At 45.9% G+C, this 24,843-nt stretch overlaps 1 protein-coding gene across 6 annotated transcripts in view; it reads left to right on the forward strand.

Moving 5' to 3' along the window:
• Positions 1–24,843, forward strand: part of EYA2 (EYA transcriptional coactivator and phosphatase 2) — a 231,391-nt gene that overhangs the window by 156,670 nt on the left and 49,878 nt on the right. For all 6 annotated transcript variants that reach the window (XM_072944335.1, XM_072944340.1, XM_072944336.1 and 3 more), the window contains one exon: positions 3,508–3,591. In XM_072944335.1, the coding sequence (XP_072800436.1) occupies positions 3,508–3,591 (84 nt within the window). The remainder of the gene's footprint in view (positions 1–3,507; positions 3,592–24,843) is intronic.

Below are 24,843 nucleotides of genomic sequence, written 5' to 3' on the forward strand. Positions count from 1 at the left end.
TTCACCTCCGTGCTTCACGTCAGCGTGAAGGGTTTGCATGGGTCGCACCTCTTAAGTCTTTGGCACTGTTGCTAATGACTGAAGCCCACGAGAGAGAAATTACACAGAGAAGTGGAAAGGAAGAAAATTCTGAGTGTGTATTGGTTAAAATCCGTCAATTGCAGGTGCCAGAAACCAACTTGAGCTAGCTTAAGTGAAAAAGCAGAATTTATTTTAAGGATACAGGGATTCTCTTAGAACCCAAGAGCAGAGCCACAGCAAGTGAAGGCAAGATGCTCGAACCAGGAGGTAGGAGGGGCGAGGAAATGCATGTATGCCTTCTCTCCTCAAGTTCCACAGTGTAGATGCCAGAACCCCCAAGCAGTAGTGACCGGTCCCTGACGCACAGGATATGGGGCGCGGCTCTCCCCCAGGCCCCTCACTCTGCTTCTAACTAAAACTAAGTCCTGCAGAAGTGTTGGGTCGTGTTTCCATCTTTCCCCTGTCTGCTCCTGTCTCTCTGCAGACTGATCTTCCCTGTTTTTCAGATCACATTGCCACTAACGGTCACCCAAAGATGATGAGTTTCTTTCCAGGCCCCAATTTTGAGTTCCCAAGGAAAGGCCTGACCCAGCTGGGGTTAGGGGCCCGCCCTGGCCCAAACCCTGGTGGACTAAAGAGTTACAGTCACCTGCAGAATGGCCACCAGCAACATAGCCACTAAGAATCTTGGGTAGGGACAGGGGAGGGTGTAGCTCAGTGGTAGAGCACATGCTTAGCATGCATGACATCCTGGGTTCAATCCCTAGTACCTCCATTTAAAAATGGATATATAAATAAACCTAATTACTCCCCCAATAAATACATAAATAAAAGGGGAAAAAAAAGGCCATAGAGCACAGCAAGAGAGGGATGGGCTCGTGGAGAAGAGGGACCAACCCTCTTCAGAGAGGATATGGTCAATAAATTAATGGAGTCAGCATTAAACTTGAGAATATTTGTTGGTTTTTTAAAAATCCTTTTACCAAAATTTCCAAGTTTAACTGATCCAACTCAGTTAATTCAGGTAAATAAGGACTTAGCCTGTTTAAACTCCATAAGCCAGCCCTCTTAAGAAAACAGTGGTTTTCAAAACTTTTTTTTTACCATGACCCCTACTATGAATGATACTTAATATCTTGACCCAGCACATACATCACACATAAATGTAACTAAACCAAAAGATTCACAAAGTAATATTCAAGTCTAGTGACTGTTTTGAAAACCTCTGTACTAACTGACCTTTTCCCTTCTAGATACCACCTTTCTCTTTACTTTTAAAGGCATGGCAAATGCCAATATGTAAATAAAGCCACTGACCTTCAGGGAGTTTTCCAAGGTGGCCCATTCAAGATGGTAGATTGAGTGGGTACGTTTGTCCCCCACGCCCCCCTCCCAACACCAGCTCCATAAATGATCAATCAAGCCTTTTTTTCTTAAAAATAATGATCATCAGAAAAATTAGGAAAACCAACAGCATGAAAAATTAAAGCCAAGATAAATGAATAGGATAAATGACAAGAGAGGTAATTTAAGAAACAGAAAAGATCTTTTAAAAATTCTGATCAGTTTTCTTATAAAGACTCAAGGAGATCTTGTTGTCCAGAAAATAAAATGTAGGCTATTGGGAGAGGAACACTCAGAGACAAAGAAAGAGTTACTCTAAATTTTTAAGTGATAGAACGAGAAATTTCATAGAAGGGTTGGAAGAGAAAGTTAAAGAACTGTCTGAGAACATAGATCAAAAAGATAAAATTATAGAAAAATGTTTTTAAAGGATAAGCAATACCAATCCAAAAGGTCTAATTTGACAATTGGGAATTCCAGAAAGAGCAGACAGTGGGAAAGCTGGGAGGACTTCGTTTAAAGAAATAGGATTGAAAATGTTGAGTGCTGGACAGTATGAATGAAAAAGACTACACCTAGATACATACATCCTCATGGGATTTGAGGATGCCTGGTATAAAGAAAAAAATCCTAAAAAATCCAAAGAGGAACAGAGTCAGACCTACAAAGGACTGAGGATCAGTGGAACATCACACTTCTCACTAATCATGCTGGATACTACAAGATAAGAGGGATTCTTTCAGAGGTCTAGAGAGCGTTATTTTCCAATTGGCACTCTGCACCCAGAAGAACCTTAGAGCAAAATTAAGATATTATCAGATTTGCAAAAATCCAAGAAGATTACTTTCCATGCACCCTTTCAGAAGAAGCAGCTTAAGGATGTACTCAAGCAAAACAAGGAAGAAAACCAAGAAAGAGACTTGGGATCCAGAAAACAGTGGATCTGACCCAGAAATGCAATAAAGGGAAGTCTTAGGATGCTAGCTTTGTAGCGGGCCTAAAGATGTCCACATTGGAACATTGTGTTACAGAAGATGAACATCTTTGGTAGAGGGTGTGGCTGAATGTGAGATTCTAATGAAAGCATGTTGTTGGAAACAAGAAAAGAATTAGAGCAATTCTAGTAAAAATCCAAAAGTTATTCCAGACAAGCGTGATTCCTGTGTGAACAGACTGAAATATGGCATGATTTTAATTGGGATGGGGTGCAAGAAAAGAGAAGACACGTGACCTTGATGGTAGGAACATTCTTCTTAAAGTGGCTCTAGTGGACGCATAGAAAAGGAAGTGAAAACCCAGTAAATTACTTAGCTTTTCAGTGAAGAGTAGTGACAAGATGTCAATGCTCTTTACTGGTTACCAACTTTTAAAATCAACATGTAGATGGAGTGCAGAAGAGTTAAGTACAGCTGTAAAACCCAGTGCACAGAGCAGTTTGTCCACATCAACAGTGCAAAAGGCTAAAGCTGAGACATGGGAGAGGGTAAGAGCTGGTGGAAAGGCTAGGGACACCAATATCCATATCTTCCATGTTGGGTTTACTGTTTCAGCCAAGAGAAAATGTCCAGAAGCTGATGGGAGTTGGAAATAGAGGGGTTCACATATGTGAAAAATATAAAATTCTGAAAACATGAGGGAGATTACCATGAACTAAACACTCATCTTTCACATGGCCCAGTCAAAAGAAGTTGTCTAAAACTGGCACATTGATAAGCAAAAGTGTGTTATTTAGAGTTAAGGAGGTAATCACCAGAATTGCTAAAAATAGAAATGTTTAGATGTAGCTGGACTAAACGGTGAGTGGTGAACGTAAAATGGTAGTATTTCATTTTGTCTAATGAGTTAAACGATTTTTATTGTTATTTCTGGACTGAACTCCCCCTTTCCTGAGCTTTTATGTGAAAGGCAAGAACAGGCTCCTTGGTTCTGGCATCTGTGGGTTGATAAGAATCCCAAAATTGGCCATCAGAACACACTTTAGACAGCCGAGGTTGGCTGGGGACTCAAGTCACATGTTTTATAACTTTAAAGATAATGTTTTTCAAGACGTCTTTTCCCTCCCAGGGAATTGATTTCTGCAGACATTAAGTCAGATGCAAGCAAGTACATTTGTCTCCATTCTCTTCCTCTCTTTCTTCACAGCGTGTGTTCGTGTGGGACTTGGATGAGACAATAATTATTTTTCACTCCTTACTCACGGGGACTTTTGCCTCCAGATACGGAAAGGTAAGAATCCATTTAGTCTCTTTTAATTTTTTTTTTCAGCATGACAGTTTGTTCTGCTGGTTTGTCCTGGGGATTGTGGGGGCAGCTTCTCCATCAAAAGCTGCCCCTTCGGGTCAACCCGGGTTTGAGAAGTCCTATGGAATTTTCCCTTGACTTGTGGAAATTTAATTAGCTTCCCCCTGTTGTCTCCCATGCCTTTTCTTCCAACACACGAAGCGTTCAGCATCCACTTGGTAGGATAGGAGCATGTAGTCTTCAGCTGTCTCCCTCCTCCTAAGAGGGCTGGGATGCGCTGCAGCCAAAAGCAGTAATCCTAGCTGAAAAGCGAGGTAAAGTACTTTTCTTCTTCCCTGTTGTTTATCTTAGTGTCTCCGGCAGATGAATTTAATTTTCCTTTCGATTTTTGAGACGAGGGGGAGGCATTTTGTCAGCTCCAGCATGGGTCTTAACAACAGCTTTGCAAATGTATCATCAACAAATTATGTCGGGGAACCATCCTGTTAGAATTCTGGGCAAATGCTGTCGGTTGACCGGTACGTGGAAGAAATGTTGAAATCTCCTGAATGATGCAAAAATGAACCCAACTGCTAAAGCCCAAACCCTGCCGATCTGTGCGTTCATCTGCTGGGCTTCTTATCAAACCACATGTGTCTGCCATCTCTTCAGGGGGACGGGCTGAGGTGGTGGGGTGGGACTTTGAGGGACAGAGGCATTATCAGCTCATCCGAGGTAAGCGACCTGTTGGCAGCTGCTTCCACGCTTGAGTGGGAACCATGAGACTCACCAGCGCCTGGAAAATATTTCTGTTTCTGTTTAGAGACCAGGAATATGATTTGACATCACCTCATGGCTTTTCCAGCTGCTCGTGTTTTTTATGAGGGTTATAACAAGCTGGATGTGTAATTAGCAAGATAGATTTATCGTCTGCCGTTATGTTGTAAAGAGTATAAAAATGGTGTTGGTGGTGCAGAAATCTCTTGCCGAGGAGGAATGCTGTTAATATGTCTAGCAGTGCCTGTGGGAAATCCGGCATGCGTTTTTGGAGTGTGCACAGCTTAGGTAAAGGATGGCAGAGTCGAGAGCTGCCGAAAGGACCAGAGTGCACTTGGCAGCCATTGCAAAAAGTCGGGCTTTCCCAAAAGCGCTGCAGTCATGAGTTGCCCACTCGGTCTGGGTGTTCTATGGTTTCTAATCACCCTCAGGAATGTCACCTCCCATAAGAACTGTTCCTTCACTCTTCTTGCCCTTAGAGAAGTTCCACAGCTTCATGGAGCAACTCGGTTCCCAAGGATTGTGTAGGGCTTTGTAATCCTGGGTATGATTTTTGTGTCTGTGTCTTACCGCCACGCTTTAAACCCAGTTGTAGACTCCCTCAAGACAGAGACAAAGCCCAGAGCTCTTTCCTGGGCCCATGCCACCTGATCCATGTCTTTTGTCATTGCCAGCCACCTCTCTCCAACCCTACCCCCTGGTCCCAGCCACCTGCCCCTCCAGCTGTCTGCTCCCAGCTTCTACACTTGCCCTTCCCAACCCCTTACAGAAGGATCATCCTAAAATACAAGCCTGATCACTCCTCTACTGAAAAATCATCAGCTGCTTCCCCACTGACAAACCCTAACCCCAGCCTCCAAGGCGCTTCATGAGCTGACTTCTGCCGTACTCTCCAGCCCCGTTTCCTGCTGCTGGTCCTGAGTTGCTTTCTATCCTCAGAACCTGCCATGTTCTCTCCCATCTCTGCTGGGTATCTCCCAGAAGCAGAGCCTGAGACAAGGAGTGAGTGCTGGTAGTTTAGCTGTGGGGAGATCTCCGGGGGCACCAGCTGCGGAGCGGGGAAGTGAGACAGGGAAGGGAGGGCAGCCAGTGGAAGGTACGTAGATAGTTATGACTGCAGGTAACTGGGGCTCAGAACAACCAGGGACCTCTGGGAGACTCTGAAACACACCTCAGCGTTGACCCGTCCCAAGGAGCAAGGGTGCCGGGATGCTTACCTACAGATTCCCTTCCGTTGTGTGTTGAGGGCTTCTAGGGCTGTTATCCCCCTGTCCTGGCCTGGCCCCCGAAAGCCCTGGGGCAGGGATTCTCAGATTGTAGCAGGAGAAATCTCCTGCCTGCTCACAGGACGTGGAGGAGGGGCACCCTGAAAGCCTCTGCTATAATCTAGAATGTTCTAGAACATTCTTGTACTAGATTCAATCACACTTCTCTTTCAGTTCCCAATTTAAATGTAGCTTCCTCCAAGAAGGCTTTCCTAACTACTCCCCTCCATCTACATTGCATCTCTCCCCATAACTGTATTTTTCATTTGTATTATAATTATGCACCTATCCCCTGTCTCCCTTCTAAGCTGTGTGTGCCACGAGGGCAGAGAGAGACCATGACCATTTTTTATCAGCACAACTGAGCACAGTGCATGGCCCAGACGGCTCAATAAATATTTGTTGCATGAATGAACCAGGACAATCCTCTAGAACGAAAGTTGTGTGACAACAGGCACTTCTTTTTTTTCTGTTTTGTTCATTGCTTTGTCCCCAGAGCGTAGAATAGTGCCCCCCAATTAGTAGGCATCAAACAAATATATGTGGAAGGAAGAAAGGAAAACAGTATCAAAACTAAAATTTCCTAACTAGGGGCCACCAGCCAAATTCCGCTTGCAGACATTTTTGTTTGGCCCCTAGAGCGTTTGAAAAAATGTGAATTTGCCGCCAACATTTTAAAAATCAGGAGATTGCACAGACCAAAACAATCAAGATTTCCAACTTTTCTTGAAAAATTAGAAAATCTGGCAATCCTGCATTCCCATGTGGCAGCAGTTAGCAGGAGCTGAGCAGCAACTGCCCAGTTAGCGGGGGCGTACGCTCGCCGGCCCGGCCACAGCCCCTCCTGGCCTGTTCAGCCCATTGAGGGGACCCTCCTGGCCCCATTGGCATCTGAGTTTCAACATCCATCGTAGAATTACAGAACCATGGAAGGTCAGAGCTGGCAGGACTTAGGAGAACATCAAGTCCAGTTAGTCTCCATATATGATAAGGGTGGGGAGAGTGAGGTTATCCAGGAGGTGTTGGGAGGTGGACCTCAGGCTCACTTGCCTCCCTGGGTGCTCCCAGGACATCCAGGGACAACTAAGGTGAGACACTCTTGCAACCTTCAAATCTCCTGTGCCATCATCATTCCTCGTCTAGAATTTTCCACTCATTCTTCCAGCTGTCTCTTAGGTGAGGAATGAGGTTTGTTTGTTTTGCTAAATCCAGCCACCCTAAGAGAGACCCCAAATAACCACGGCTTAAACAAGATAGAACTTTATTGCCCTCACCCTTCAGTCCAGGCATAAGCAGTGCAACCTGGTAAGGCTGCCAGCCAGTGCCAGGGGCGGAGGCCCCTTCCATCTTGTTCCTGACCATCCCTGGAGCATTTGCCCTCACCCACCCATGTCTGCATTCCAGCCAGTCAGAAGGGGAAGCCAGAAAAGGGGAGTTCACCCCTCTCTTTTTCATTCTTTTTTTTTCCCTCTCTTTTAAGCGCCAGACCCAGAATTTGCATGAATTGTTTCTACTCACATCCTAGTGGCTGGAACTTGATCACATGGCCACCTCTAGCTGCAAGGGAGTCTGAGAAATGTAATCTAGTCACATGCCCCATTAAAATTCAGGGATTCTATTATTCTGAGAGGGAGAAAGGAAGAATGGATATTAGAGGACAGTGAGCATTTTCTAGCACAAAGTACCATTTAATAAGAGGAAGAACAATGAAAGAGAAAATTGTTGAGGAAAAATAAAATTACTTCTGTTCAAGAGACCTGGAGGGCAACTATTAGTGGGTCTGAAGTTTCAAAGAGAGGTCTGGGCTGTAGCTATAAACTTGGAAGTTGGAGAAGCAGAGAGGATCTAAAGGAGCAGGAGTGCAAGCCCCATTCTTTGTAACTAAGGGTAACTAAGACAAAGGGAGGTCATTAGTCAGGGTATTCATAATAGAACTAAATATACGCCCTTGACTTTTGCTTCACAGCTCTTTCTCTGCATGCTTTTCCAACAGCTGCGGCCCTGTAGAGTTCATTATTAATAGCTTGTATCAGGCAGGACTCTCAGTCTGAAGCATGGAGTGTTTAAGCTACAAAGGGAATTTATTAGATCATAATAATTGAAAATACCCAGGGATATTGGAATTCAGGTTGAGCTGGATCCAGCTCATGCAGTCTTCTCAGGGCTTGGTGTGTCTGCATCCCTCAGCTGACTTTTTCCATGTGGCAACTCACTGTCAGCAATCCCAAATAAAAAAGAAGACCTACTTCCCAAATTTCAGCACAACTCCCAGGCTTGACTCTCATTGGCCCAAACAGGGTCAGATATCCATCCACGCATCAACCTTTGTGGCTCTGAGTAGCCAGCCTATATCAAGAGCCCACTCCTCGAATGGAGAGAGTAGAGGAGTAGGGCAACCATTCCGACCGCATGGATGGAGCTGGAGAAAGATGGTCCCTCAGAGGAAACTGAAGTACTCTTTCTAGAGGAGGGTGAGGATTGTGGAGTGAGGGGCATGTCCAGAATGGGCTCTGAAGTCCATGACCTCTGTCCATCTACACCAAGGACCAGCAGCTCTTTGCTTATTGCCATGGTGTTGAGCACTGTACAGGAAGCAGAAATCGTATTAGTTGTGGTCCCAGCTGAAGGGGCAATTCACTGTTTACTTAGGGAAACAAGACCAACAGAGCTAAAATGATTAAGGAATGATTCAAAACAGAGTGTTTGAATTTTAAAACAGAAACTGGGCTCTCTTCCTGTTCCCAATCAGGCCATGTGCTGCTCGAGGCTGTCATTTCTCCACTTCCTTTCCCTCTCTTCCTACCCAGTCCTCAACGCCAGAGCATCCCTTTGGTAGCTGTACCTCCCCGCATCTTGTGGATCCATTAGAGATTCTCTGGAGAGCCAGAGCTGCCAGTGATTGCCGCCTCTTTCCTAACCTCTCCTCCCCTCCTGCAGTCCCTGAACTCTGTTTTTTCCAGCTGGGATTAGACAAATGCAAAGGTAGTAAGAAGCCTTTGCCTGTGGCCAGGAAGGGTCCCTAAGGGGGACTGATCGGCGGTCTTCCTGGGTCACAGTGGATCGTTTCTGACTCCTCCTTTTGTACCTTGCCTTCCAGGCTGCTCAGTACCAATAGGAAGTTCAACTCTAGGCTCTGTTGCGTGTGTGTGGATGTTTTTTAGTAACAGCTTTATGGATATATAATCCACAGACCATAAATCTTTCACTGTGTACAATTCATTGGTTTTTTAGTATATTCACAGAGTTGTGCAACCATCCCCAGCATCTAATTTTAGAACATTTTCATCACCCCAAAAAGAAACCCTATAAATAATCATTTCCCATGTCCTCCTCCCCCCAGCCCCTGGCAACCACTAGTCTACTTTCTGTCTCTATAGATTTGCCTCTTCTGGACGTTTCTTATAAATGGAATCACACAATATGTGCTTTTTTGTGACTGGCTTCTTTCACTTAGCATAATGTTTCAGAGACTCATCCACGTTGTAGCGTGTACCAACACTTTATTCATTTTTATTGTTGCATCATTTTCCAACATACAGGTGCACTACATTTTGTGTACCCATTCATCAGGTGATGGACAGTTGGGTTTTTGACTATTACGAATAATGCTGTGAACATTTGTGTCTTAAGTTTTTGCTTGGACTTGTTTTCAGTTTTCTCGGATATGTACCTAGGAGTGGAATTGTTGAGTCCTATGGCAACTCTTATGTTTAACCTTTTGAGAAATTGCCAGACTCTCTTCCCAAGTAGTTGCACCATTTTCCATTCCCATGAGCAGTGTGTGAGGGTTCCAGTTTCTCCACATCCTCACCAACACTTGTCATCATCTGTCCTTTTGGCTATTGTCCTCTTAGTGGATGTGAAGTGGGATCTCGTGGTTTTGGTCTGCATTCCCCTAATGACTAATTATGTTGGCTAATGACTAATGATGCTTTCATGTGCTTATTGGCCATTTGTAATACCTTCTTTGGAGAAATATCTATTCAAATCCTTTGCCCATTTTAAAATTATTTTGTCTTTCTATTGTAGAGTTGTAAGATCTCTCTTTTTCTTTCAGTTCATTGTCTGCTTAGTATTTTTTTATTCTTATTTTTTATCAGAGCATAGTTGATTTACAGAGTTAGTTTCAGGTGTACAGCAAAGCAATTCAGTTATACATATATATACATACTTTTTTTTCAAGTTTTTTCCACTATGTCTCATTACAAGAAATTGAATATAGTTCCCTGTGCTATACAGTAGGTCCTTGTTGTTCATCTATTTCATTTATAGTAATGTGTAGTATTATCTCTTTATATGGGCTGGAGAACAGTCTGTCATCAGATACACGATTTGCAAGTATTTTCTCCCATTTTGTGGGTTGTCTTTTCACCTTATTGATGATGTTCTTTGAAGTATGTGAAGTATTGCAGGAGGAGGGAGTTGAAATTAAATTTAAGAAAAGATGGCCAGAGAAGGGGCCCTCATGGGGAAGCTGAATTTTGAATAAAGACTTAAAAGGAAGTGGAGGAACAGATATCTGGTGGAAGAGCAAGTGGGAACAGCAGGTGCAAAGGCCCTGAGGGAGAAGTTTGCCCGGTGGATTGAGAGACAACCAAGATCTAGCGTGGTTGGAGCACAGCTGTTGAGGGGAAAGCAGTAACTCAACTAGCTTTTGCTCTGAAGTGGGAGCCATGAGGTTTGAAATAGAGGAAGGACAGGATCTGATATTTCTAAAGAATCTCTCTTGCCACTCCCCAGGGGAGTAACTATAGCGGGGCAGGGTGGGAAGCAGGGAGGCCAGTGAGGAGGCTGCTGCAACAGTCCAGCTGAAACATGGTGGTTGCATGGCCCACGGTGGCTGGGACGAGGAAGATGAGAAGTGTAGCAGCCTGGATATATTTTGAAGGCAGAATCAACCGCAGAGGAAGAATGCAAAATGATTCCTTATTCTCACTCCCTGGGCTAGAGAGATGTCTTATTTTCTGTTCATGATCTCCTTCTGAAGGCACTTGATCTCTTTTCTATTGCCAACGAGCAAATTCCTCTTGCACAAATTCTCCCATTTTTTGCACAGTCACTGCTATGCCAAGTACTCCGCTATGAACATGATTTTGTTTGAGTTGGACATCAAATGCCAAGTTATTCACACTCTGTCCACACAGGCCTCTTTCTTGTCTCACGTGGGTACAAATGTATGTTTCCTTGTAGACCCGTTTGGACTCTTTCTCCCTTCACTCTCCGTAGTTTATTGTGCAGCTTTTTGTTTATTTTCCTGTAAAATATGTATTGTATTTTTGTGTGCATTTATTTCTTCTATCTGTAAATGGCATTATTTAAATAGCCCTTGTTCTCATTCCTCTCCCTTCTCACTGTGGTGCTGGGTCCTTCCACAATGCCACGTGTCCAGTTCCATTGCTCTAAATCAGTGGTTCTCAACTGGAGGTGATTTTTGCCCCCAGGTGGCATTTGTCATAAACATTTTTCATTGTCATGACTTGGGGTTTGCTACTAGCATCTTGTGGGTAGAGGCCAGGGAGGCTGCTAAACATCTCTTGATGCAGAGGATAGCCCCCCTCAGCAGAGAATTATCTGGCCCCAAATGTCCATGGTGCTGCAGTTGAGAAACCCGACATCCATCTGTTGCTCTGAATCCCAGGGTCTCACTTCTTTATCCCCTGTCCCTGTGAGGAGGACACCCAGGCTCCCCTACAGCTCCCCACCAGCACAGACAGTGCGTGACGCGCATCCTTTATGAAGCTGCTCTGAGCTTTGCACCGCAAACCTGTAATGCATGGCTGTTCCTATCATACTCGTTCCTGGAAAAACCGAGGCTCAGAGAGGTGGCATGATTCAGCCGAGGTCACCCAACTGGAAAGAGACAAAAGCCAGGAGGTGGCCCACTGCTCTTAACCACGTATCTAAACTGCATCCCCAGTGATCCACATGTATGTCCTCGGGGTAAGAATTAAAATCCACTGGCGTGAACTCTCTTCGCCTTGACTGAATTCCAAGAGCACACAGCCTGGATCTCATGTCTTCATAGCTTCACCCCTGGCACCGGCAGTGCCTGGCACACCCACTTGATAAATATTTGTTGAATAAACAAATAAACAGCTCATGGGTAGGGACTTTTCAGCGTGTGTGGTTGCAAGCACTGCAGAAATGAGATTTCAGGGTGCCTGCCCTGCAGGGAACAAATAACCACACACATGACAGGAGAGGGGCCTGTCAGCATCTCTCCAGGGCCCAGACGCTAGGTGCCAGCCTGGCCTGACCTCACCCAGAGCTGGGCCCACAGCAGGGGCTCGGCCGCCACTGTGGAATGCTGAGCAAATGGCCCCTCCAGGCAGGCTGGGGGCCAGGGACACTTTAGTCAGTGGGGGACCTGAGCTGGAGCCAGGTGGCCCTTGATGCCTCCCTGTGCAGAACCCTGTCCAGGATTTCCCTCCACGTCGCCCCTTTTAAAGGGACAGGCCCTACTCAGTCTGCAGTGACTAGAGGTTTCCAGCTGGCCATGCAGGGGGCCAAGTCTGGCCTGAAGACAGTTTGGCCCCTGGCATTTCCTTAAGTTCTAAATGCACTGCCAACATTTTTTGATCTGGATATTTTACATAAAAATCTGGCTGCCTCACTGCTGTTGGAAAATAGGAAGATCTGGCAACCTCAGGCCCGAGTCTTCAAAGAGTGGGGGCCCTTTGACAAGACATGAGCCGAGGTTCACCTCGGCCGCCTTCACTCCCTGGAGTTATGCATCCTACCTGGGCTGTGGGCTGTGGATCTGTGGTACCTCCTTCACCCCAGAAGCATTTATGTTTGTGACCTGCCAGTGCCAGGCTGTGCCCAGAGTGCATGGGATGTGTGGGGCAGAGGCTACGGGTCCCTGTGCCCTCTGGGTCTCCCACGTGGACTCTGGGACATTAGGGTCCCTGGTTCCCTTTAGCCAGATTCCACGCTCTGTCAGGTGGTTCCCAAACCATGCCTTTAAGCTCCTCTCTAAAGTGCAGGTTATTTTCGTCCTAAAGATCGTCTGTCTTGGGAGTCCATTATCATGGCTGGGAATTCTGTTCACTGCGTGTGGTTTAAATCCTGCCACCTCCCCTCCTCCAGCAAACAGAAGAGACGCCATGCTGCCTATCCCGTGTCCCTTTCTTAGGAGAGTCTCTCCAGCCGTCCTGACTAGATCCGAATGCCCTGTGGAGACAACTTGCAGCACCGTGGGGCCCACTGTAACCGGGTTGCAACTATCCATTTCCTGGTGTGATTCTTTGATTATAGAACCACATCATCGTTGTCATTGAATGACTAGGATTGAATTTTCATTGGAGCCGATGCTGTTCACGTCCCGCCTTTATCCCGGCAGCCCTCCCCATTCCCACAGGCCCGCTGGCTTCTTTGTGCAACTACCTGTAACACGCTGGGGTGCAGTCTCCCAGGTGTCCCCAGAGGGACAGGGCCCACCACAGCATCTTGCTCATTCATTTGCCCTTGTGGACTTCCCTCCACCCTCCTCGCTTCTGTACTTTGTCACCAGTGCTTCCTGGGGTCGCCTCCCCCATCAGCTGCTTGCACCTGAATCTCAGGCTCAGGGTCTGCTTCAGGGGAGACCCAGACTAAGACGCTGAGGAGGACTGAAGGTTCAGACATCTTCACGACGGGTTCTTATAGGAACTGAAACTCCTCACTGCCAGACATAAGCCTCCTTGCCGCTCAAAATGTGGTCCAGGGACCTATATTATCAGGGAGCTATTAGAAATGCAAGGTCTTGGGTCCTAGCCCAGACATACTGAACCAGAGTGGACATTTAAACTTGGCCGACAGGTGATTCCTTCACGCATTAGTCTGCGAAGCGAATTCACACTGGTGAGTTCACCTGGTGATGACCTTTCTCGTGGATCCTGCCAGCCTGCCAGCCTCTTTGTGTACCTAGGAGAGGCTGGGTAGAGAGTGCCTGGCCAGACCCTGGCTCTAAGCATCTCTGCCCGTGGCGCCCCTGCCCTCTCCGACCAGCCCAGGCCTCCCCCGTTCCTCGGCGGGTGTAATTATGTGATTCCGGCTCGGATTCCGGAATCCAATACCCAGCACAGTGCCATCAGGATTCAATCAGATCCAGTTGGCGATACACAGCTTGGCCTGTCCGTTAGTGCTTTACAAACTGAGAAGAAATAAAAAAAAACCCTGGTTTTATGACCCAGCAGTTAAAAACTATTTGTCGAAGTTGCTAAGGTTCAAATCAAAAGTGCCCTCCCTGGAGGACGATTAGTTAATTCGGAGGACCACAGCTCTTTTCTTTTCTTTCTCTTTCCCCCTTCTACCCTGAGATGTGGCTCTAATTCACTTCTGCCGCTCAGACATCTAGAGTTCTCCGTCCTTTGACAAACACAAGCCAAAGTGCTTAAGGACATCTGTTTATTTTATTTCTTTAATGAGAAAACCTTCCAATTTCTCCGGGCTCAGCTGTGTTTATTTACATTGTGTTAGCCATGTGAGGCTAGCACCTTGGAAGTTTAAAGGCCTGGCCGGGGCCCTTGCAGCGGCCTCCAGCCCTGAAATGGAGTCCGCTCTGCCCAAGGAAAACAGTCCTTGGAACTCTATAAAATAGATTTTCAAAATAAATACTGCCTAATTCACTCGGTAGATGTGGATTAAGTCAAGATGAATACGATTTGGAGAGGATTTTCTGAGGAAGTCGGAGATTTCTTTCCCCCACTGGGGGTTAAACCTTGTACTTAAATCTCCATGCCCACCCCTCACCCCGCAGCCCAGCTCTCTTCTCAGTGAAGTAAAAAGAATTTAGTCTTCGTGGCTAATAAAGAAGTGATGACTTTGATTGGCCTCCTCAAGCAGTGATTATTTTCTTTGTAGGACCAGGGATGGTGACTTAACTAGTCGCTTTATTCCATCCCATAAGGGCAAGACACGAACATCTGCCATCGTCATTGCGGCAGAGGGTGGGTGAGGAAGAGGTTGGAAATGCTTTCAGAGACGTCCTGGAGGTGAATGACAGTTGGAGGGGCCGTGGGCAGGGGTGGTACCCTTTGTAGATTTAATCCCCTGTAATAGCGCTTCCCTGAGCCACTGGGTCTCTGTGCCAAGTGCCTCTGCTTATGTATTTTAGAGCATTAAAGGATTATTTTCAACATAAAGTATATTTCAGAGATGGCTTGAGGGTTGTCAGAAAAGTGCTCATTAGCAGAGACTTTCTCTGAAGCCTTGTGTTCTCTGCTGCTTAAAGAGAGACCATTTCTACTTAGGTTGAGGGGTTTTGAGCTAGTTAAGACTCCTGAGTACTCCTAATTTTCCGCCCCCAAATTTAACAAATGCGACTGCTTGCCCAGACTATTTTGGCCAATTTCTTTTTCTCTAGCCCCACCTTTCAAAATAATAATAATAATAAGAGGGATTTAAATCTCCTATGCAAAACCTCCAACAAATTGTAGTTCGGGTTAGAATGAGAAGCTCTTTTGTCTGCTGTAAATATAGGGGTTGCTGCTCACAATGATAAGTGGTGGGGAAAAAAGTCCCAGGCACCCTGCAAACCTAAAGAACGGGAACAATTTTCCTTTACACTTAACTAGCAGCTTGAGAAGCCGTCTCCCCCAGCACCCACCTGCACTTTTTTACGGTACTTATTCCCCAACAATAGGGCCCTTGAGCTGCCCAAAGAGCACTGGAATTCCCGAGACCCTTGGGTGATGAGGGTGTCACTCAGTGAGTGGCAGGAAGGCGTCGACGTGGTTGTTGGGGGTGGGGGGTTGACTTTGATGGGGAAATAGGAGGCTCCCCCCCCAACACCTGCTTCCCACACTTCCCCAGTGAATGAGTGAACTTGTGGGCCCTTCTGATGACAGAGCCAGGAAAGCTCTGATGCAAGTTCCCCAATGGGGCCTAATTCAAAGGAGAAATACGCAGTTTTAAGAATCTCTTTGGAAATGTCCATCAGCAGATGAATGGAGAAACACATCACAGGATATTCACACACATCATAGAATACTGACACACATTGTAGGATACTCACACAGAAAATATGGAATATTTTCAGCCATAAAAAGGAATGAAATACATGCTGCAACGTGGACAAACCCCCAAACATAATGCTAAGGGGAAGAAGCCAGACGCACACACTGTATGATGCCATTTATATGAAATGCCCAGTGTAGGTAAATCCACGACGGCAAAATACAGACTGGTGGGTACCAGGGACTGGGGGTGGGGGGAGGATGGGGAGCAACTGCTGCTGGGTGTGGGGTTTCCTTTGGGGGTGATGAAAATATGTGGGAACTCAGTAGATGTTTGCTCATCTGTAAAATTGGAATAACAGTTCCTGCCCCACTGGCCTCAAAACACCAGCCTGGGAACCATATGATATTTCCCTAAGGAAACTGTAGGTGCTTTTGAAGGAATACAAACTGCACAGAGCTGGTAAAAGATGAACATTTTTTTACTTGAAAAATAAGGTGTTTTTTTTTTTTAAATTCTCTATCTGGTTTTGGTGTTCAGATAATAACAGCCTCATAAAATGAGTTGGGAAACGGCCTCCTCTTCTGTTTTTTGGAAGAGATTGTGGAGAATCGGTGCTAATTCTTGAAATTGTTGGTTGAATTCTCCAGGGAAAGCCTCTGGACCTGAAGATTTCCTTTTTCAGGAGGTTTTTAACTATGAATTAATTTCTTCCCTAGTCATGGCTGTTTCATTCTGGATGAGTTTTAGTAGTTTGTGGTTTTTGAGGAATTTGTCCGTTTTATTCATTGTCAAATTTGGGTGTCTAGAGTGAAAAAAAGTACTTTTACGTGAAGGTGACTTTCAGTTTCTAGCACACAGCCCCTACCCAGAAGCCTTCAGTCATAGGGATACAAAGTGTAATCTCACCCTGCGAGGGCGTGGCACTGGGTCATAAGTCATCTCCTTGGTCCTCAAGACAAACCTCCGAGGCAGATGTGGTGATCTCTGTTGTACCCAGGACACTGAGGCCTGCCCAAGACCACCAGCCTAGTAAGTGGCAGAGAAGGGATCAGACCCAAAACTCCAAAGGCCATTGTAAGCCCTTTGGCCACCCAAGCAGACCACAGCCTATCACAGGGCCCCCAGGTTCCATGACCAGCTTTCAAACCTTCAGTCCAGCCCCAGTTCTTCCCTGTGCTGGATTTCACACTGTGAGGAGGAGGGGTCTGCAGGACCTGACTCTCAAGCGTGTTTTTTGGTTACATGTTTTTAATTAATATTGCCAGCATTTCAAATGGGGAGATTTTGAATAAGCAACAAGGATATATTGTACAGCACAGGGAATTAGAACCATTATCATGTAATAACCTTTAATGGTGTATAAGCTGTAAAAATACGGAATCACTGTGCTGTACTCCTGAAATGAATATAATAGTATAATTCAATTGTCTTTTAAATAAATAAAATAAATCTTTTAAATTGGGAGATTTTACCTAGAAATTCAGGCTTCTGGGTTCTCTGGAAAACTCAGACAATGTGGTCATGCTGCACCCACAGTCCCCCATGTGATCACTTGGCCAGAGCTGCATGGCAGCTGCTTCCTTTCTATGGGGTAGATAGATGGCCTCCAGTTTGCCACAATCCCCACCACTCCCTATTGCCTCCCTAATACTGAGGCCAAATATCAGCTTACTGTCTCATTTGCACTGTCATCTTTCTCCAAGAAGAGTTAAAGGAAAAGTTAAATATTTCTCCTACCAGAAGTTGGAAAAGGAAAGCTCAGCGAGGCATCTGTTTCACCTGCACCGTTTCACTCATTTCAAGTGACCTGCTTGGTTTCTTAAGTCTTGTTGTCTTTTGTGCCTAAGCCACAGAGTAAAGTCCAGACTCTCTGGGCCAGCGTCCAGACCCTTCATGACCTAGTTCCTCCCATCCTCTCCCCTCTCACCTCTCAGACTCTCAACTTTCCATTTGAGGCTCCAGCTTTGCAGTTGCACCAGCAGACTCCCCCACCTCCAGGCCTTTATCCATGCTGTTCCCTCTACCAGGAATGCTTTTCTTCCTCACCAGCCATTTGCCCAACTAATGCTTACTCAGCATTCAGGTCTTACCATAGTCATCGCCACCTCCAGGAAGCTCTCCTTGGCTATGCTGGTTTAGGTGTCCCTCCTGTGTGCTCCCTTAGCACTCTCTCCTATTTGTCACTATTTTATCCCTGGCTCACTCGCGTCTCTCCCCAGCCAGCCCAGCACCTCACCTGCAAGGATCATGACAGTGTCTTAGTTCTCCCTATGTCCCTACATTCTAGGTGCCCCATGATTCGTTGTCAAATTAATTTTCTTTCAATCATAACCCAGCTCACACTGACTCAAGCAGAAAAGTGAATGTACTGGCATTTGTAACCAAAAAGGTCAGAGGCAGGGCTACATCCAGAGGCTCACACAGTGTCAGCAGAACTCTGTCTCTCTTCATCTCTCTGCACTGTTTTCTTCGGGCTGGTTTCGTTCTTTTCTTGTGTGATGGCAGAAATGTCCCCAAGCTGCTCAAGACCAACATCCTGCCAGCTCGATCACCCTGGCAAAAAGAGTGTAACTCTCTCCCGAAAGGTCCAACCAAACATCAGACGAAGCTCTCCTTGGCCTGTCTAGCACTCACTCAAGGTGGGCGGGGGGAGGGGGCAGTATTCAGCCCCCTTGGAACAACACAGATAAGGCCTGATAAAATTCTGGCTCCCCAAAGAACACTCAGGAGGGAGGGAGGATATAGCTCAGTGTTAGTTCTGCTTAGCTTGCACGACATCCTGGGTTCAGTCCCCAGAACCTGCATTAAAATAAATAAATAAAACCTAATTTTCACCCCCCTCAAAAAAAAACACTCAAGGTACTGTTATCAGAAGGTGGGTAGATGCTGGACAGACAAGAACAGACACTCCCTTCCACGTGTCTGTTGTGAGCCACATGAGGGCCAGGAACCTGCATGGTCTTCCCCTGCACGTGGTAGGTGCTCAAAAAAGACTTGAAGTGAAATATGGCCCCATTACAGGGTCCACGCCCTTTTACGTGGCTCTAGACCTCTATGCCTTCATCTCCTCGGACTCTCCCCTCCCTCTCTCGGCCCCGGCCTGGCCTCCTCAGTGGTACTCACACCTGCCAGGCTCACTCCCACCTCAGGCCTTTGAACACTTGGTTCCCTCTGCCTGGTGTGTTCCTCCCCTCACACGGCTTCCTCCCTCTCCTCCTAAAGACCTAAGTCAGACAAATCTGTAAAATGGATATTGTAACAATTACCTGCCTCACTGGGCTTTTGGTTGGACACGATGACACAGTGCCATGAAGGCCACCCGAGTGACCTATTTTGGATGTAAGTCAGATCTCTTCATGGTCCTTGCTTGAACCTGTTCTCTCATTTAAACTGGTTCAAACTCCTCTTCATGGCCTAGAATTCCCCAAATTATCTGCCAGGCAGATTCTCCTGCCTGGCTGTCTCTCCCCCCTCTCCCACTTACTTTTTATACCCACTCCACACTGGCCTTCTTTCTGCTTCTCAAATACATGCAACTTGTTCCTGCCTCAGGGCCTTTGCACTGGTTGTTCTTCGAATCACCCCATGACTGGCTTCTTTGTTTCATTTGGGTCTTTGCTCAGATGTCACCTCCTCAGAGAGAACTTCCCTGAACACTCCCGCTCTCGCAGCCCTCCCTATACATATACACAGACACACTCCATGTCTCTCTCCCTCTCCAGCACATCTTCAGTTTTCATTTTCTTCAAACCTTTTCACTATTTGAAATGAAATGTCTGTTTTTCACGGCCCTCCCCCTCCACTAGAATGTAAGCTCCACATAGCAAGAGACTTTCCGTGTCTGAGACATAGACTAGCAGGAGACAATAAGCATAATGGTCTAGAGCAGGAGTCAGCAGACCACATCCTAACCATGTGCCAAGTCTGGCCCACCACCTTTTTTTTTCAATAAAGTTTTATTGGCACACGGCCAGGTGCAGTTATTTACATATTGTGTATAGCTGCTTCCACGCTACAGCAGCAGAGCGAAGTAGTTGTGACAGAGACCATATGGGGCCACAGAGCATAACATACACCTGGCCCTTTGGAGAAAAGTTCCCCCACCTTCTAGTCTAGAGCATGGGCCCTGGAGCCAGACAGCTCAAGTTCAAAGGCTGCACCACTCCCGAGCCGTGGGATCTCAAGCAAGTCACTTTGCCTCCCCGTGCCTCAGTTTCCACCTCTGCAGCACGGGTGTAACAGCAACACTGCCTACCGCAGAGGGTCACTGGGGGAGGATGAAAAGCATTAACGCATGTGAAGTGCTGAGAACTGTGCCTGCTAAGCAGTAAACAGTTTTTATAGAATAAATGAATCATAAATATAATCATAAATAATAAGGAGTGAATAAATAAATGTGTTTTAAAGAACTGCATCTTTAGAGGCACGTTGCTGGTTGTATATGACATCCTCTCTGTGGAAGGGACAATGAAATATTCCTCTTCCTCCCCTTAATAAGCAGAATAAGCAGAAGACTCGCACGAGGACATGTTAGTTGCTGGACAGATGCAAGAGGCATCTGCTGGGGATCAGGCCATGTTCTAAGCATTGATAGGAACTTCCAAAAACGCACTGGTCTCCCATGCCGTCAAAGGCCCCTCGGTCCTGGACAGCGACTCACCCCATCACGTGAGGGTGATCGTCTCATCCGGGTCTGTCTGGAACTGTCCCAGTTTTCACACTCAAGGTCCCAAGTCCCAGGAACCCCCTCAATTTAGGCACAGTCAGGACCATTGGTCCCCCTACTCCACGTTCACAGCTCTGATGATCTATTTAGTCACTTATTTATTTTGCCTTTAGATTTCCACCCTAGGAAAATGCTTTTAAAGCTGCCAGACACCTCCAGCTGAAAGGACATTCTTCAAAGGATTGAAAAAAAAAAAATCTAAGTGGTCTTGTAGTTGCGTAAAACTCCAAAAGGGGAACCGGTTTAGACATCTTTGTTCTCTTAAATTTGACCATGATTTTATCGTTTGTAGTCAGCTTGACTCTTTTGTGATTCAGTGATGACAGGTTTTCTTCGGTAAAGTTGTTAGTACAAATAGACCCATTTGCTGAGCTAAGAAGATCTTTTCTATTTTCTCTGTTCTCTTATGAAACTGCCAGAGAAGCCAAGTTTTCTTTTTTTTCAACCTTACTGTTTAAACGTGAATCAACCAATTTTTTTCTTTACAACCATCATTTTCTTGTCTTCCTCTTTCAAACAAGCTGATCTGTTTTCCAGGAGTTTCCAAGTAATTAAACCCAATTAAAACCATTAAATTCTTTCTTTTAATGACAACTTTATTATCAAAAGCTAACCACAAGGAGGAGATTTAACTGGCAAAGCCTTCCACTGTGTGTTAATCCGTCCCTAACCTCTGGCTGACACTTCCAAGAGATAAACCCCATAGAATAGTGAGGCTGGTTTAATGAATAGCTTTAATTAATACTTTTCTTCCTTGTGGCAGAGTAATTATTTGTTCAGCTTGTAAACAGCTACTTGGCAGTGATTTTTAAAGGCCCAGTTGGCTTGTAGGGTGTGATGGCTCTGACTGGTTTTGTGTGTTTCTGTGGTTTTTCTTTCAGAGAAGGGGAGAGGGCTCTGTTTTAGAATAGGTGCAGGAGCGCGCTGTCCTGAAGTTGGGGGCGTCAGAGAGATCTCCCCAGAGGAAAAGCCAGGCAAACCCAGGTGGCAAGCTGCCCAGATTTGTCAACCATTTCCAAAATGGGCAAGTCTGCCCTTTGCAGCAAAAGTCTGCACGCCCAGACAGGGTCCCCGCCGAGACCCAAGCCTGGCTTGTGGCAGTCTAGGTGCTGAGATGACGAGGAAAATGCCAAACTCTGCTTCTTCCCCACATCTCCCCTGACCCCCAACCCCATTCCCGTGGCATCTGAGAAAGGGACAGCCCAGTGCAAGTCCTGGATGTGGCCAGTGTGGCCCCAGAGAAGTGGTACTGTGAATAAGGATGATACATCCACCAGGTGTGCTTGCTCCCTGCCCGGCATCCATCTGAAGTGCTTTCCATACATCAGCTCACTTACTCTCCCCATCACTTTAGGAGGTAGGTGCCATGGTTACCCACATGTACAGATGAGGAAATGGGCACAGTAGTCATGCACTTTCTAGTAAGAAGTACAGAGCCTGAGTTTGCAGACAGATGTCTGGCTGCAGTGGTGGTTCTGAGCTACAGGGTCACACTGCCCTGTGAGGCAGGAGAATAATACTATCTACTCATTTGGTTGGGAGATTTTGATTTTTTTTTTCAATTTAGCTCATCCCTTATTTAGAAAGCTAGTTTCATTAATAAGGTTGCCCACTCTAGAATTACAAAGTTGATTGACTAACACTAAGAACCAAGCCCTTCGCTATCTTTAAAGGATTTAGAGCAGTAGTTCTGTACTGGGAGGCACATGTCTGGGGCCTTCTGCGGTTGTCACAACTGGGAGAGGGGTGCTAATGGCATCTGATGGGTAGAGGCCAGGGATGTTGCTGAACACCTTACAATGGACAGTGCAGCCCCAGCAAAGAACGATCTGGCTCAAAATGTCAACAGTACCGTGGGTGACCAATCCTGATTTATGGAAAGCTCCAGTTTTCCATTCTAAAGACATCTGTAACAAAAGCAATGTTCACGCACCTGCCTTTCAGTCTCCTAAAGAACTAGGCCAAACTGCTTCTTTTAAAATAATTAAGTAATTCTCTTTGTGAATTTGACTATTAACCATGTCACTAGTGTTTCAGAAACCCATCCAAGGAGCTGGGTTCTCACCCAGATGTTAGCTATTGATGAACGTGCTAGTGCATGAATATTTGAAGACCATGTCCCACATATTCCTCTATCCATTAGGGACATTTCCTTAAGAAAATGCCCTATGAAGAGCATGAAGTAGGGTTAATGAATTTCATCATCCAAGAAGTTTCGTGCTGAGAAAAGCATTTGACATCTCCGGATGCCTCTTTGGAGGCACCAAGACTTGCCTTCCCCTGGGAGCACTCAAAGATGTGTTTGGAGCACAAAAGAGAAGCAAAGAATCCGAGAGGACTTACACCTGGGGCTGGGTCTGCTTAGAGACTGGAACTGGGTTTAACGGGCAGGATGTCAGAACAGAAGCATCCTGGAGAAAAGACTGTGGGCTGCCCCCTCCTCATCTCAAAGGACCGACCGTGGCATGCCACCTGAGATACTTCGGATGAGGTTGAAAGAGATGGGAAGCAGCTGACCTTTGACCTCCATGAGAACAAGACAGTATTCAGATACAGTCATGTTTGGGGTTGGTTCATTAGGTTTTCTCTGAAAAATTACTTTTGGAAATGTTGCCTTTGATAACATTAATGGATCTAGAGAGGCCCTAAAGTTGGTTACCAGGATGGGTCTGGTAACCACACACCACACACCTCTTCTTGACATGCGTGATGACATCCTAAAAAGTTACGGGTTACTCATAAGTCAGGGCGGGGAAGGCTGGGGAGCTGAGGAGGGAGTCAGCCCTTCAGGGCTGGCTCAAGTGATCTGATTTCCAATCTCGGCCAAAGTGTCTGGTTCCCACGGAGCCATTCCTGGTTTGTGGGGGGCAGGGAAGGGGGCAGCTGAGAAGTAGGGAATTTACTAGTGTAACTTCACTTCTCCGTATCAAGTCCAGGAAATGAGAGGCACAGATGCTCAGAGGCAAGAAGGGCAGATCCCTCCCCACCCCGTGGGCTCTCCTTTGATCCACTCTGAAGCCCAGCAGTTATTAGAAAGGAAAGCCCGCCTGAGACCAGAGAAAAGAATCAGGGCTGGTTTTTGCACGGCACTGCCTCTCTTTTTTCTCAACTTTGGAATCGCCACTTAATTAAATGGATCCTTTATTTCATTCAAAGTAGACATCAGCAGTTTTAAATCAGGCATTTACCAAAAAAAAAAAATTCTGATAGTAATCTGCCTAAAGCTTCTTTTCCTTTATGAAGTGTTTTATGTTATTCACTCCTGCAAAGACGTATTTTGTGAGTAAAATGGATGACGTTGGTTTCTTACTTAGTCTTGGGTTTGAATCCCAGCTCTGTCACCTATTAGCAGTGTGACCCTAGACAGGTCACTTCGTTGCTTTGAATCGTGATTTATCTGCAAAATAGGGAAGAGTATTTGGAGAAGGAAATGTGGTAATGTACATAAAGCTCATATTTTTATTTTTTAAGAATACTTGACTGAGCATCTGTTGTGTGCTGGGCTGTGTTCCAGGTCCAAGGGACATAGCAGTAACTTTCATAGAGTTTCCCTTCTGGTTGAGAGAGAAGCACCAAAAATCATAAGGAAGATCATTCCAGATAATGATAAGTGCTATTAAAAGCTGTAACAGTGTAATGAGATGTTGAGTGGAGGGTCAGCATCTGGGTTGCTTTGGGTGGAATGGTCAGAGAAGGTCTTTCTGATATTGAAAATGGGAACTGAAGGTTGCAAAGGAGCCAGCCATGAAAGCATAGAGGAGAGGGAATTCCAGGCAGAGAGAACAGCAAGTGCAAAGGCCCTGAGGCAGTAGTAAGTTTGGCAAGCTCAAGGAGCAGAGAGGTGGGTTGGAGTGGAGAAGTGAAGGATGTTGGCTTTATTCAGAGGGCCAAGGGACGCGAGTGGGTTTTAAATGAGGAAGGACAGCTCTGATCTTTGCTTTACAAAGAGCAGTCTGGCTGCCGGATGGACAGTAGTTTTAGAGGGGAATCTAGCTGTCTTTATACACAGCCCAGTACACAGATATGCTTGTTTCCGTCTTCCCTCCCCATCCCCCTCCTCAATGATGATCTAAAGGCTCCTTGGGAATAAGGTAAAGCCATGAGTTACAGTCTAGGCTCAGATAATTAGAAACAGGTTTTTATATGGGGCAATTTTTCATTATATATGATCGTCCTACATCCCTGGTACCCTCTACTGTGTGTTTTCCAATACCTCCAAGCCATGGACTCAAGTTCTGATTCTGACTTCCTGAAGATGGCAGCCCAGGTGAATCCCACTAGTTAAAGCTTAGTCCCACAAGACTCTTCTTCACTTCAGATGTCAGCTGCAAGCCAAGATTGTCACCTGTGCTTCTGACCAACTGGATATAAATTGGAGGTTCCCACGACTCCCTCCCTGGGTTCAATTAATTTGCTAGAGCTCAAAGAACTCAGAGAAACGTGCTTACATGGACTAGTTTAGTCCAAAGGACATGATGAAGGATACAGATGAACAGCCAGATGAAGATGTACTTAAAAAAGGGTCCAAAAGTGTCCTGAACACAGGAG

Source organism: Vicugna pacos, chromosome 19 (assembly GCF_048564905.1).
Source record: "Vicugna pacos chromosome 19, VicPac4, whole genome shotgun sequence".
In the NCBI taxonomy this organism is placed as follows: domain Eukaryota; kingdom Metazoa; phylum Chordata; class Mammalia; order Artiodactyla; family Camelidae; genus Vicugna; species Vicugna pacos.